At 44.6% G+C, this 13799-nt stretch overlaps 1 protein-coding gene across 5 annotated transcripts in view; it reads left to right on the forward strand.

The window, feature by feature from the left end:
* The window catches only part of USP40 (ubiquitin specific peptidase 40), a 75174-nt gene that overhangs the window by 56216 nt on the left and 5159 nt on the right, over nt 1-13799 (forward strand). For all 5 annotated transcript variants that reach the window (XM_023724484.1, XM_023724488.1, XM_023724485.1 and 2 more), the window contains 8 exons: nt 845-919; nt 2666-2792; nt 3127-3221; nt 4487-4605; nt 4984-5049; nt 7909-8119; nt 8352-8447; nt 12179-12273. In XM_023724484.1, the coding sequence (XP_023580252.1) occupies nt 845-919; nt 2666-2792; nt 3127-3221; nt 4487-4605; nt 4984-5049; nt 7909-8119; nt 8352-8447; nt 12179-12273 (884 nt within the window). The remainder of the gene's footprint in view (nt 1-844; nt 920-2665; nt 2793-3126; nt 3222-4486; nt 4606-4983; nt 5050-7908; nt 8120-8351; nt 8448-12178; nt 12274-13799) is intronic.

Consider the following 13799-nt stretch of genomic DNA (forward strand, 5'->3'; position numbering starts at 1 on the left):
ACTGTCCTCCTTCCTGTGTCACTTCAGCCCTCAGAGGCCTGACAGCTCTTCCACGCCTCCCCTGACCGTCCCCACTGTCCTCCTTCCTATGTCACCTCAGCCCTCAGAGGCCTGACAGCTCTTCCATACCTCCCTTGAGCCTCCCCACTGCTGGACTCCTATCTCAAGCCTTCTTTTGCTTCACCTAAATGGCTACAACAGCTGGCTTCCCTGAGCCCAGGTGTCCCCACTTCATTATATCATGCACGTAGCAGCCAGATTCATCTCTAAAAACCCTTCTCAGAAATCTTGAGTGGCTCCTTTTTCAGAGCAGCCGAAACTCCTTCATTTCTGCTTTGTGTCCCTTGGATCTGTGGCCCCACCCTTCCAATCCAGTTTTTCTTCCTACTTCTCTCCAGCTGGTACTTCCCACTCTAATCATTTTAGTCTCTCAGCTCTTCACCAGAACAAGCCATACTTCTTCTCAACCTTGGCTTCACCCTTATTCTTCATGAGAAATTCCTTCTTTTATCTCCTCTGTCTTTCCAAATCCAGCCTGTCTTTTTAGGCCTAACTAAAACTTCATCTTCCGTAAATCAGCCTCTCGTCACTTCTTGTCTGATCCATCTTCCTTCCCTCTGATCTTCGATGCTACTGTAGTTTACACACCACAGTTTAATACCTAATGATCCACTGTTCTTATAGTCTTAGCTCGTTTCCTGTCTCTTCAATATCTGCTTTATTTGCTCAGTTATTTATTTTTGGAAAAGATAATAGAAACACAGTGTAAAAAAAAAAAAATCCAATGGTTTGTTTGTTCCTTTCAGAAGTCATAAGTGACAAAAAAGAATTTCTGTATTCCCAGGATGCAACACTGAAAGAGCTTATGCTGTGTTCTGGAGATACTTTGGTTTTAATGGAAGGGACGCTTCCTCCTCCGGTAAGATTTTGCTTCTGAATAGACATTTTGTAAGTAACAGTTATTGTTTTCTGATTATAAAGGGGGATGTATTCTCACTGTGGGAAAATGGGAAAGTACAATCATAAAAAAATAGAAAACCTACCAAATCCTACCAACTAGACAAAGTACCATACTTGACATTTTTATATTTCTTCCCATAAATCTTTTTTAAACAAAATTGACTTCAACCATATATGAGGTTTTCTTTTTACTTCTTGTATTTAACATTTTAACCTGATCATAAAATTCAAAAACAACTATATCCAAGGTATGATTTACCACAGTTTAATTCACCTATACCCTTATTGTTGGAAATTTAGCTTGTTTTTAAATTTTCTGTTTTATAAATAGTACTAAATATAAATCCTTCTTAAGGTAGATTTCTAAAGGTGAAATTACTGAGTCAGAAGGTATCAACTTTAAAGACTTGAGGCTCTATATTGGCAGTGTTTTCCCAAAACCTGTACCAGATGTATACTCCTGTCCACAGTCTGTGAGAGTTCATTTCAGTGCCATCTCACAGACGTTGCATAGTACTGCTTTTTAAAGCCAGTATTTATTAGTTGTTTTTTTTTAACATGGCAGCTGTAAAGATGAAAATAAAAATAGCCCCAAATTCCATCACCCAGACAACCATTTGCTCATGATTAGAAAATTCAAACAGCGCCAAAAAAAAAAAAACAAAAAGCCAAACCCATTGCCGTCGAGTTGATTCTGACTTATAGCGACCCTAAAGGACAGAGTAGAACTGCCCCATAGGATTTCCAAGGAGTGGCTGGTGGATTGAAACTGCCAGCCTTTTGGTTAACAGCCAGGCTCTTAACCACTATGCCACCAGGGCCCCTCAAACAGCACAAAAGGCTATAAAATGAAAAGGAAAAGTTACTCCCACCTCTTTTCTTCCCAGAGGGAGCTACCCACCATTAACTTTTTTCTCTTACTCCTTCCAAGAAAAAAATTATACTTATTTGTATGGTGAATGTAAATATGTGCACATCGTTTTTTAGAGTTTACATCCCAGGGGTCATATTCTGTACATTGTTTTGCGCCTCTTTTGGGTTTTTGTTTCACTTAGTGTGCCGTGGGCATCTCCCCCTATCAGCACGTGCAGACCTACCGTATTTTTTTTTCCATGAGTTCATAGAATTCTATTGTATTTTGTACCGTGATCTTTAAAATTAATTTTTTGAGTAGGTGATACTTATGGTAAGGACCCCTGGTAATACAGTGTTTAAGTGCTCAGCTGATAACCAAAGGTCAGCGCTTTGAACCCACCAGCTGCTCCGTGGGAGAAAGATGTGGCCGTCTGCTTCCATAAAGATTACAGCCTTGGAAACCCTATGGGGCAGTTCTACTCTGTCCTCCTTCCTATGTCACTTCAGCTAGGAGTTGGAATCGACTTGACGGCAGTGGGTTTTCATGTTTACGTTAATACTCGTGGTAAAAAATTCAAAGTGTATAAAAAGCTGTGCCACTAAAAGTACATGAGTTTCCTTCCTCTCGCAGGCAAAGAACATCTCAGTCCCAGTCATCCAGAGACCGGTTTTTGTGCTTTGAAACTTCCGATTTTAAAAGCATTAAACAAGTATAATGTGAGCAGTTAATAAGTCTAAAGGAAAAAATAATAAAAAATTCAAAAGACATTTCGCTGTCAAGACTGTGGAGACGGAAGTGGAAGTTCACTTCCTTGTACCTCAGAGCAGTAACAAATGCCTCATTCTTCAGGGTTTCCTGAAGGTACCCATCTGGTGGTACCAACCTTGGGACCCCGCAGGACGCCGTGAGAGTCAGCAGGGCCGGGTGAACTCGGCCGCCTCTCAGGATGGCGCCTGGAGAGCCACATCCTCCCAAGGTGAGAGGAGAGCGGAAGTGCAGCTGCTTGTGTATCATCAAGACAAGGAAACTACCTGCCTCGCCTCTGAGGAACTGAAATTCCTATTTTAAAAAATCTAAGGTTGGAAATAAGAACCTAGTCATTCCGTAATAATAAGCCATTCCATAATGACACCATCCTGTTTTTGTACAGTGCTTCGTAGCCTCTGTAAGGCACTATATATGTTCTTGTGTTATTATGAGTATATCAAGGGACTCAGATTCAGACTTTCTGTCACAGTGTCAGAACATGGCATGTATTTCAGAAATACATTTAAGGCTTCTCTCAAACATCACGTGCTGTCTCTTTGAAGGTGTTCCCAGTAATGTGCGCACAGAAGGTACCCTCCGCTACTTGGGCGACGTGGAAATCTTGGAAGATGCCACCTTGGTAGATCTGAAGTGTCAGGTCAGACTTCTCCCTATGTCTGTGTTAGTGGCGATATGGCTTCTTCCAGTGAGATATTAATGTTTTCTTCTATCTCCTTTTCCCTCAATTGCAGTTTGTTCTGATATGGCATTTGTTATGTGCCATGTTCAGGGGTGAGTACCCAACAGGCAGCCCGCCTGCGGCTCAGACGGCTCCTGGTTTGTTCCCCCAGCTGCCCTGTGGCTCTCATTCCCACTCTGACAGGCATGCTGTGCTTCATGACTAGCTGCGCAGTGACCTGCGGCTTGTGTTCATTTTGATTTTTTAGGGAAACATAGTTTATTGAAACATTTGTAAAGCATTCACTTTTACTCCTTTATTTACATTGTTTTTGTATCATTGTGATCCACACGTTACATGTTGTTAGTTCAAAGCTATGTTGTTAGTTCAAAGCTATGTTTGCGATTTCCCAGGTCAGAATATCAGCTTTTACGTTAGGATGCTAAACTAGGTCATGTACTGTGTTCTTAGGTATTAACATTCTTAGAGAAGGGGTGTATTGTCCATGTGGAAAGGCTGTATTAAGTACAACACGAGATGTTTAAGAAGCAGCCACTCCTGTTGGACGGACTGAACGTCCGCTCTCCCTCTGACGGGCAGTAATGTGAATATCAGCCTTGGATACTCAACTTTCACTGTGTGTCCTCAACGTACCAAATAACTGCCCTCCGGAAAAGCAAGTGCTGGGAAGACACTTTTTTTTTCTTGTATTAGGTTGAAAGATATGAAATTCCTGTTTTTAGGTCAAAAATGGATGAATAATGGCAGTATCATGTGGCTCACACCTAATTAGAACACAGCAGTTTGGACGCAGCAATTGGATCCAAAGATATGTTTCAAACTCAGAATTATTTTATTAGCAGAGCAAACACAGTTCAGGAGTTGTATTGGCTGATGAAAGAGAAAATGAGGACTTTTCCTTTCATTAAAGTAGTCTCTGCTGTCATGAGGTAGACTCACACTAAAAGTCATTTCAAAGTTTCTTTTGAGCACTTGGCTCAGATTTAGAAGTGGAAAACACTTCTCTCTAGGCTGATTTTGGTGGAGAGGAGAACAGAATTACTCAGGACTAATTCAATTTAAGAGAGAAAGTCTATAATTTGTATACATTCTATCAGTTCTCAAGACAATCTTCCCCTCGATGTCATTGTGTAGTGCTGCTTCTTTTTTTTTTCTTCCCTAAAGCAGTATGTTTTTAGAATGCTTTTTAGAATCATTGGAGAAATGTCTGTTTCTTCTTCTAGGCCATTACCTTGCCCTCTTTCTCGGAGTTTGCCGTTCCGTCCCCAGCCTTCCTCCGAGCCTGGACCATGGAAAGCAAACGCCCAGGCAGGCTCTTGCGGAGCGACCAGCAACAGCTTAAGTAGGTTTCTCACTGAGCGCCCCTTCCCTCGCCTGCGGCGCTGCGGCGGGCGCGGGGAATGAGGCGGACTGATGGGGAAGTAGTCATTGGCGTCAGGGGGTAACCAAGTGGTCCAGTAATTCCGTGTTAGGGAGTCGGATAACTTTTTCTCATCCGTTAAATGTTGGAGCAGCTTCAGTTTCCTGTATTTAGTATAAATGTAGCTTAGTGTGTCTTTCTCCTGTGTTCTTGAGACTGTGAATGAAATTTTTAACATTCTTACGAGGTGTTCAGAAAATAATCTTTAGCTGAAGAGAAAATCTTAAAATTGACCAAAAAAAACTTTTTAAAAATTAAATGATACATCCCTCAATATTACTTTGTTTCTTGCGTTATCAGGGAATGCAAACTGGGAAGGAGAACTGAGATCTGTTTGGAGCCTCTTCAGAAAAAAGAGAACTTGGGGTAAGACGTGGTAACGCACGCGCATCTCAGCATGGTGCTCAGTCTCAATTGAAGCTAGACTAGCGTATGTTTTCCACTCCTTCTAAGTAGGCTGGCAACATAAAACAGGTAGTGTTCTAGAAATACGTTTATATGTCTGGTTCCTCAAGCTTGGGACTCATCTTCCCACGCAAAAAGGTAAGCAAGAATCTTCAAGTCTAATCCCCACGTGCATATTGAGCCCATAATGATCTTGAAGTGTAAGCAAGGTGCTTGTCCCCACGCTCATAACTGCACTCGGATAGTCTTGTGCCAGCCTGAAGGACAGCAGCACCCCGTCGCTCTGCCCCTTCTCCTTGTTTCACCCTAATAACACCTGACATGCTATGTATTCATTGATTGGTTTGTGCTGGTCTGTCTCCCGCTACTGGAGTGTAAACTCTGTGTGAACAAGTACTCCATCTGTGTGTCCACTGCTGCATCCCAGTACCTACAAAAGTGCCTCGTTCATAAGGTCCCTGGGTGGTGCGAATGGTTTGCACTCAGCTCGTAACCAGAAGGTTGGTGATTTGAACACATCCAGCGGCAGCGCAGAAGAAACAGACCCGGCGATCTGCTCCCATACAGATTACAGCCAGGAAAACCCTATGGACCAGTTCTGCTCTGTAACACATGGGGTCTTCTAAGCCACAAATTAACAGTAAGAACAAAATCAACAACAAGAGCACTTCGCTCATAGATACTAAGTAATTGTTTGCTGAATAAAGAAGCACCCAAAAGGTATCTATAGTCAAACCGTCCTGTTCTCTTTCTGCTACAAGAAAATCTAACAGGCCCTTTTTTGTAAATATCACCAACTATTCAGATTCGTTCTCCCTGATGTGATAGGAATATCACTCTCACTGCCAAGCTGTTAAATGGGAACAGCTCTAATAGCGGTCCTTCAACCTTGTCTAACCTTCCCTTCATCCCACTGTGGTTTATAAAAATGCAATCTTAGTACTGAGTTGTATTTCCAAGGGTAGTTTTCTAGAAGGGGAATTCCTGGATCAGATGGCACGAGTATCTGAACCCTTTTGTGCTCATGGCTGCCTCTGGGGACCAGTACTTCTCAGCCTCGGGGGTCTACTGGGAAGCTGCTGCACCACGGGGACTGTGTGCTGCCCCAAGGCAGGGGCCTTCGTGACATTTGAACCCGAAGAGGCGGGCGTGCGCTGCAGATTACTGTGTTTACAGGGTATTGTATGAGGTGTCTGAATTTTTGTTAGGAAAATAGACATTGTGAGAATTTTTATTTATTACACATACGTACCAGCAGACCCTGGTGGGGACTCTGGGGTATAGTTAGTGGTACTTCATATGTATCACTAAACACTTAGGGGAGGCTTGTGGGGGGTGGGAAGAAAAAAAAATCCATACTAACCAAAAATTCAGACACACTCAATAATTCAGCATGCTTTCATTAATGCAAACACATGGTAGCAACAAAAAATTCAAAGTAGAAAATAAATAATTGGGTCACGAAAGGGTTCCACCTCTTAAAATACATTGTTGAATTCCCTTCCAGGTAAGTTGTATGAATTTATGTTCTCATAAGCAGTATTTACGAGTATTTACTTCATCTCATCCTCATTTGTGCAAGTTCTTGTATAATAACAGGGTTGACCTCGTATTTGTTGTTAGCAGTGTCCTTCTGAAGAACATACTGTGCACTTACTTAGCCCCCTCCCCGTGCTTTTCTGTCTCAGTGAGGACACCTAGCCCACCCTCTTCCTCCTCACCCCAGCCTGTCACCCCTCCTTGGCAACTTCAGCATCTGTGCTGACGACTTCTTTAGGCTCCGGGTTCTCAGCTGCAGGACCTCAGCTGACGCAGCACACCTTCATCCCGGCCAGCACCCTCCCCCGCAGCCAGCACCCTCACCCCTAGCCAGCACCTTCATACCTGTGAAGGATGGAACTGCCAGGATTTCAGTTCCTCAAAAATCCCTTCTTTGACCACAGCCTCCCCTCCTTCCCTCTGTCCTCCTCCTTAGTCAGCCCACTTTCTCCCGTGGTCTCTGCTACCTCTAGCCATTCCTTTTCTTTCACTGCATCACCCTTTCTTGTGGTAAAAACACCAGTGTAACAAGTATACGATTTTAAAACCACTCCTTGTCTCACCACCCTAAATAATTGGCTTTCATTTTCCAACTTTTCTATCTTCTAGTTCTTATCCATACATGGTTTTTACTTACTGTCCTGTAATAACCTGTATACATCTGACTTGTCTTTCCACCTTTCTGGATGTTCCTCTTCCTTCTTTTCCTCCCCAAGGGCCTCTTATCTGTGCTCCTCTCCTACACAGGTGTCATTTGCTCCCGCAGATGCAGCCAGCACCTCAGTTCCGCTCGTACCTTTAGGCCAGTCTCTCTTCCCAACTCAAAGCCCTCAGTTTCTCCTCCTGCTACCCCACAGCGGTTCAGATTTAGAGCACCTGAAATCAAGTACCTCACCGTCTTCCCCAAACCAGCTCTTTCCTTCTGGCTTCCCAGGGAGTCACTGTGGCCAGACACCTGGCCAGGCTTGACTCCCTTGTTCCCTCACTCAGCAGAGCACAGCCCTGCCCAGACCTGTCAGCTCTGCCGTGCTCCCCTTTGTCCCCACTGCCCTGCTCCCTCACTGAGGCATGTGTTGCTCTCCAGGGGACTGCCCCTGTGGACTCCCAGCAGGACCTTCCCTTCCATTCTTCTTCAGTATAGAAGGAAATCGAAGGAGAGAATAAGAGTTTCCTACAAAAAGTCAGAGCAGAAGCTTTGCCTGTCACTCCCCCAAAGCCCCTGCAGTTATTGTGAGTTTTTCATTTTGCTGGTTTAAGTCTAACAGGTTCCTTCTGTTGCAGTCCCCAGGACTTGCTGCTCAGGACCCAGATGCGCCTCCCTGGCGAGAGGTCCTACTCCCTGCCCGAGGACATGGTGTGGGACACCGTCAGAAGCTGCACTGCAGCCTCCCTGAGGCAGAAAGTGGCTGACTTCTACTCTCTACCTGTGGAGAAAATCGAGATTGCCAAATACTTTCCTGAAAAGTTTGAGTGGATTCCCATCTCAAGCTGGGTAAAGTCTGGGGCTTTCTCAGACAACTTGGGCCTTCTGGCACAGCAGACACAGGGAGGCCGTGGTGCTCTCCTGGAGACACACTGGACTTTGCTCATGTCAGTGACAGGCTATTCAAATTAAAATCATAGAAAAGTGAGATTCGGTGAACTATAGTTTTTCACCGTAGTAGGGAATTAATAAGAATTTGAGATTGAGCTTTGCTTATTGAAGATGTTTGATTTTTCCATAGAACCAGCAAATTGCCAAGAGGAAAAAGAAGAAAAAGCAAGATAATTTGCAGGGAGCACCTTATTACTTGAAAGACGGAGATACTATTGGTGTTAAGGTAAATTGTTTGACGGAACACCAGGCTCAGATGATTTTATAGAGGGTTTTTTTCAGATTTTGAAGGCACAGATAATCCCTATTTCATACAGATTGTCTCAGAAAATGGAAAAAAAAGGGGGAAGCCAGACAGCTCATTTTACGAGGCTAGTGTAACCTCAACACTAGAGCTATCGAGTAAAGGAAAATTTTACATCAATTTCACATATGATTATAAATGCAAAATTATAAAATACTAGCAAATCAAATCCAGCAGTGTGTTTTAAACAGTATTATTGTGTGATGACCAAGCAGACTTATCCAAGGAGTGCAGAATATCAAAAATATATTTATGTAACACATTGCACTAGATAAAGAAGAAAGTCCTATAACTAACTCAACAGATCCAGAAAAAGCATAGAAAAAGATTTAATATTAAAAATTCTGTGTTTATTTGTGGTTTAAAAAAAGAACTTAGGGCAGTGCAGGAATGGAAGGGAACATCTTTACCCTGATAAGGGGGCTCTCTAAAACCTGCAGCAACACACTTAATGATTCAACTTCAAAAGCCTTTTCATGAACGTCAGACCCCATAATAAGGACTCCCTTTATCACCACTTCTATTCAACATTATCCTAGACAACATAGCCAATGTAATAGGATTCCCCTCCCCAAAAATAACATAAAAATTGAAAGAAAGGTTAAAATAAATTTAAAAAGGGAAATATAAAACTTCATATATGCAGTTTTTCTGCAAAGGAGATTCACGGGACTCTACAGATAAACCATTAGCTCTGATTGGGGGGCTCAGCAAGCTTCCAAGTTTAGCATACACACCACCACCAGGCACCTAGAGATGTGTGTACATCCAACAGAAAGAAGACTGATGAGGCCTTTCTGGAGAGTGTTACAGAAACATTGCTGAGCAGTATTAAAGAACGCTCCAGTAGATGCAGCGCCAGATCATGTTCTTCCCAAATCTGTAAATTTAGTAGAATTCCCATGGAAAGCCAAGTAGATTAGACTACATAGAATAAATTCGTATGGAAGAGCAAAGGGCCAGGTAAACAGACAGGCCAGTGGATTTGAGTTAGAGATCCCAGAAACAGAATCACACATATAAGGAAACTGGACATGTATGATTGAGGAGACATTAAAAATGGATTATTCAGTAAATGGTGCTGAGAGAATTGATAATCCATATCGAAAAAATATATTCATAATTTCATTTTTATAAAGAGGGTCGCCAAATTTTTATAAGCTTCATGCCCCAGAAGACCGGTACCCACCTTGGCTCACACACAGTCAGTTGCAGTTGAAGACTTAAATGTGAAAAGCAATATTTTTCAACCATTAGAAGAAATTAAATAGGAAAATGTTTATGATTTTAGGCTATGAAGAGTTTTCCTTAAAAAGCACAAATCATAAAGAAGAAGATGGATAAATTCAATTACATTAAGAGCAAAAAGTTTTGTTCATCAGAGGAGATCATAAGGAAAAGTGAAGACAAGTCACGAACAGGGAGAAGATATATGCAGCACCATAGCTAACAGGATTGTTACCCAGGCTATATAAAGCACATCTACAAATCAGTAACCCAGTAGAGGAGAGGTGAGCGGAGGTGCTAACCCAGTAGTTGAAGAAGAGGAAAGCTGAGTACCCTGGGAGCACTGGAAAGATGATCACCTTCCCTCATGACCAGGGAACTGCAAAGACAGCGCACCCCCATTTCCAGCAGCAACAGCAGAACTCCCCCGCGCTACCGTAGGAGCGTGAGTCAGTACAGCCACGCTGGAGAGCAGCTTGGCAGTGTGTAGCAGTGATAAAGTTGCCCACACAGTACAACCAAGTAATTCCACTCCTACATGTGGATACCTTAGAAAAACTTGCCCGTGTCACCTGAGACATGCAGACTGCCCACCGAAGCACTGTTTATAATAGCATCAGCTGGAAGGAACTCGGGTGACCCTCAGAAAGGCAGTAGGTAAAGTGGGGGAGAGGGAGTGGGTTGACTCAGTAGACTGGTACCCAGCAGGTGAAAGGGGATAAACCAGAGCTGCATGTGTCAACGTGAATATTCATCAAATCTTTAATGTTGAGGAAAAAACCAAGTCACTGCCTGATACATAGAAACCGAATGGTATCTGTAGAGTATGTACCCTTATATAAAGTGTAAGCCCCTTTAAAAGGCTAAGCCTTGCTGAGGGTTACGATCCTGTGCAGTCAGAGCACAGATGAAGATGAGAAGAGTGACACCGAATTCAGTGCAGAGGTCGCCTCCATGGAGGGGAGGGGCAGCAACAGAGGCTACAGATTTTTTCCTTTTGAGAATAAAAATGAAGCCAATGTGATAGAAGTTTAATGCCATTGATACCATCATTTATGAGCATTTGACTGTTTGCCAAGCACTGCATGCTGCGCGCTGTGTCTGCATTCCATCCTGTGAAGCAGGTGCCACTTCCACATGAGGAACGTGAGGCCCAGGGAGGTTAAGTAACTTGTTTACGGCGCACAGCTGGTGTGCCTGGGTACTCCCACCTAGACACGCTCTTAACCATCGTACCAGACTGCCTGGGGTTGGGTCCCATTATCCTCCTTATCGTCTAGATTTTTTAATGCTTCACCATTTTTCAAAAAGTATATCATGCATGACTTACTGGAATTATATTTATCTTCTACGATTTATTGGAATAGAGAATATGGTATTTGTTACATTTATCTAAACCTAGAGTGGAGAAGTAGCAAGACCATCCTGCAGTTCTTCAGGCAGTGTCTGTGTCAGTGTAAGGCTATGCTGCGTGTAACTAGAGCTCACTCTCCCAGCTCTCTAAGAAAGTGGCCAGGAGCCAGAGGAGTCCTTCACGTGCAATTCTGCTAGCCTCAGAGTGTCTCTGTTTAACATACACTTTCCTTCCTACCATATTTTCTTTGGGTGAACATTCAGATCAGTTAATACTCCCTGGGACATGCATGTGGGGAGCTGAGGGGAGAGGCCAAGCCTTAGAAAGGAAGGAGGAGACTTGGTCACTCAGTAATACTTATTCTGCATCCTTAATTTGCAAAGCACTGTGCTAAAAGCATAAGGAAAATCCCAAGTAAGCAAAAGACGATCCCTGGACCTCTCAGAAGCTGGCAGTTAGCTGTCGCAATGCACTTACCTGACAGGCAGCCGAGTTCCGGCCAGTGCGGCAGTTAGAGGCCCAGCATGCTGCTGGAAGGTTTCTGCGCTTACTCCCTCGAGTCCCTTCGGAGCCCTTTTGGTTGGCTCCCTCTCGGTGTGAGCATTTCTAGCTGAAGGCAGAAGTCAGATGGCTGAACCGCCCTTTCCCTTATGAAGCGCTTCCTGCCATGTGCTGCATTGGTTTTCATCAGCACTGGAATGTGTTTTGCTTGCTTCAGTCAGTTGTTAATTTAGTTTATGTAAATTTGAATATACCTTTGTCAATTTAGATAATTTTTTAAACATATCTCTTAAATGTAAGCTAAAAAGAGGAGCCCTGGTGGCGCACTCTGGTTAAGCACTCAGCTGCTAACCGAAGGGCTGGTGGTTGGAACCCACCGGTCGCTCTGCGGGAGAAAGATGCAGCAGTCTGCTTCCGGAAAGAATCCAGCCTTGGAAACCCTATAGGGCAGTTCTGTTCTGTCCTATAGGGTCACTGTGAGTCGGAATCAATTTTTAATGGCAGTGGGTTTGGTGGGTAGACTAAAAAAAGATGTCTGAAACCATTGTTCATTAATTCTTTTGGAACGTAGAATCTGCTGGTTGAAGATGATGATGATTTCAGTACAATCAGAGATGACATTGGAAAAGAAAAACAGAGACAACTTGCTCTGGGAAAAAAGAAAAGGTAACAGGATTCTCACGTGTAGGCAACTGACAGGTTCCGTTTGGAACCTCTAGGGGGCGCTCTGCCCTTTTCTCTCTCTTGCTGGAAACCTGCTGAGAAGGGCGAGCAGCTCTGGCTGTGCAGGGCTGCCAGCCGTGGAGAGTGCAGTGCCCTGGGGATCCGCTCTGCCGAGCGCGTTTGTACACAGCCTTCAGATTGCCTTCCCATGGAGCTTTTGGGGGAACCAGCAGGGGAGGGGTAGACAACCACACCAAGAGGACACCGCACGTGTGCTCTGCTCTCACCCTCTTCCCCTTCCTCCGGAGCCTCGTCCCCTCAGGCAGCCTCACCTGCTCCCCTCTACTTAGCCTCTCCCCATTTTCTGGGTCTTGTCTTTCAGATATTAGCTCCCCAGGTCTCAGTCATCTATATAGGCACCCCTAATCATACCTCCCAGTCCCCCTACTTCCTCCCTCCTCTGTCGCCTGCCCGCCAGCCCCTCTGTTCTCTCCAAGGTTAGCGAGACCCTGGCTGTTTGATGTGGAGACCCTGCCCTTCATCTGACTTCTCTGCCGTTCAGCACGGTGGCTCCCTCCGCCTCCCCGGCTGCCCTTCGCCGTCTCCTGTAAGGGCTCTTTCCTCTGTCCAGCCCTCAAATGTGGGCACGCACCAGGACTGGCCCTGTCCTTTCCTCACACCCCATGCTCTCCCCTAGTCCCGTCATCTTAGGGAGCCTTGCTCCCTCCTCCACTTGCCCTCTGATGAGGCATGCATTTCCCTACAGAGCCAAGCTCCCACTCCCAGCCTCCAGGCCAGATGTACCTACTGGGATCTGCTGGGGCGTCCCCCAGATACCTCAGGCCTGGCCTTTCGCCGCCCTGGTTCATGACGTCGGCCAGAAGGTCACACCAGAGGCTCCGTGGGTGTCCTTATCTCTCCCCTCTTCAGTCTCACGAGGTCACACCGTCTCTAAATCTGAGTGTGGCCAGAGGCTCCTGGAGGCTTTGAAGGAGTGACCTTCTCTGATTTACGCGTTGTCTGTTGTGGAATGGATGAATTCTAGGAGATAAAGTAGAGTCAGCGACTAGTTAGGGGACTCTGCTAGTAGCTAAGTGAGGATGCTGCGGCTTAGACAGGTGGTGGCTGTGAGGACGGAGAGATCTAGAATGTCAGCTCGTGAGCATAGGGGGTTTCCTCTCGTTCATGGTGGTACTCCAGTACCTAGAACAGTGCTACTTAAATATGTGCCAAATGAGTTCATTCAGTCAGTCACTCACTCATTCCAGAGATGTATGTATTTACAGAGGTAAGTACTTACAGTGGCTATTCATAATAGCCCAAATCTGGAAATAACTGAAGTGCTGACCAACACTAGAATGGATATGTCAGTTGTGGAATCTTCATGTAATAGAATACACTGTGCAGCAAGGATGAAAAAGAGAGCTTCCGCTACCCACAGTGTGGACAAATCACACCAACACTGAGTGAGCAGAAGAGGCCAGAGACAGTGCGTGCGGCGTGTGGGGACTGACTGAGCAGAAGAGGCC

This window comes from Trichechus manatus, unplaced genomic scaffold, assembly GCF_000243295.1.
Source record: "Trichechus manatus latirostris isolate Lorelei unplaced genomic scaffold, TriManLat1.0 scaffold00249, whole genome shotgun sequence".
NCBI lineage: Eukaryota > Metazoa > Chordata > Mammalia > Sirenia > Trichechidae > Trichechus > Trichechus manatus.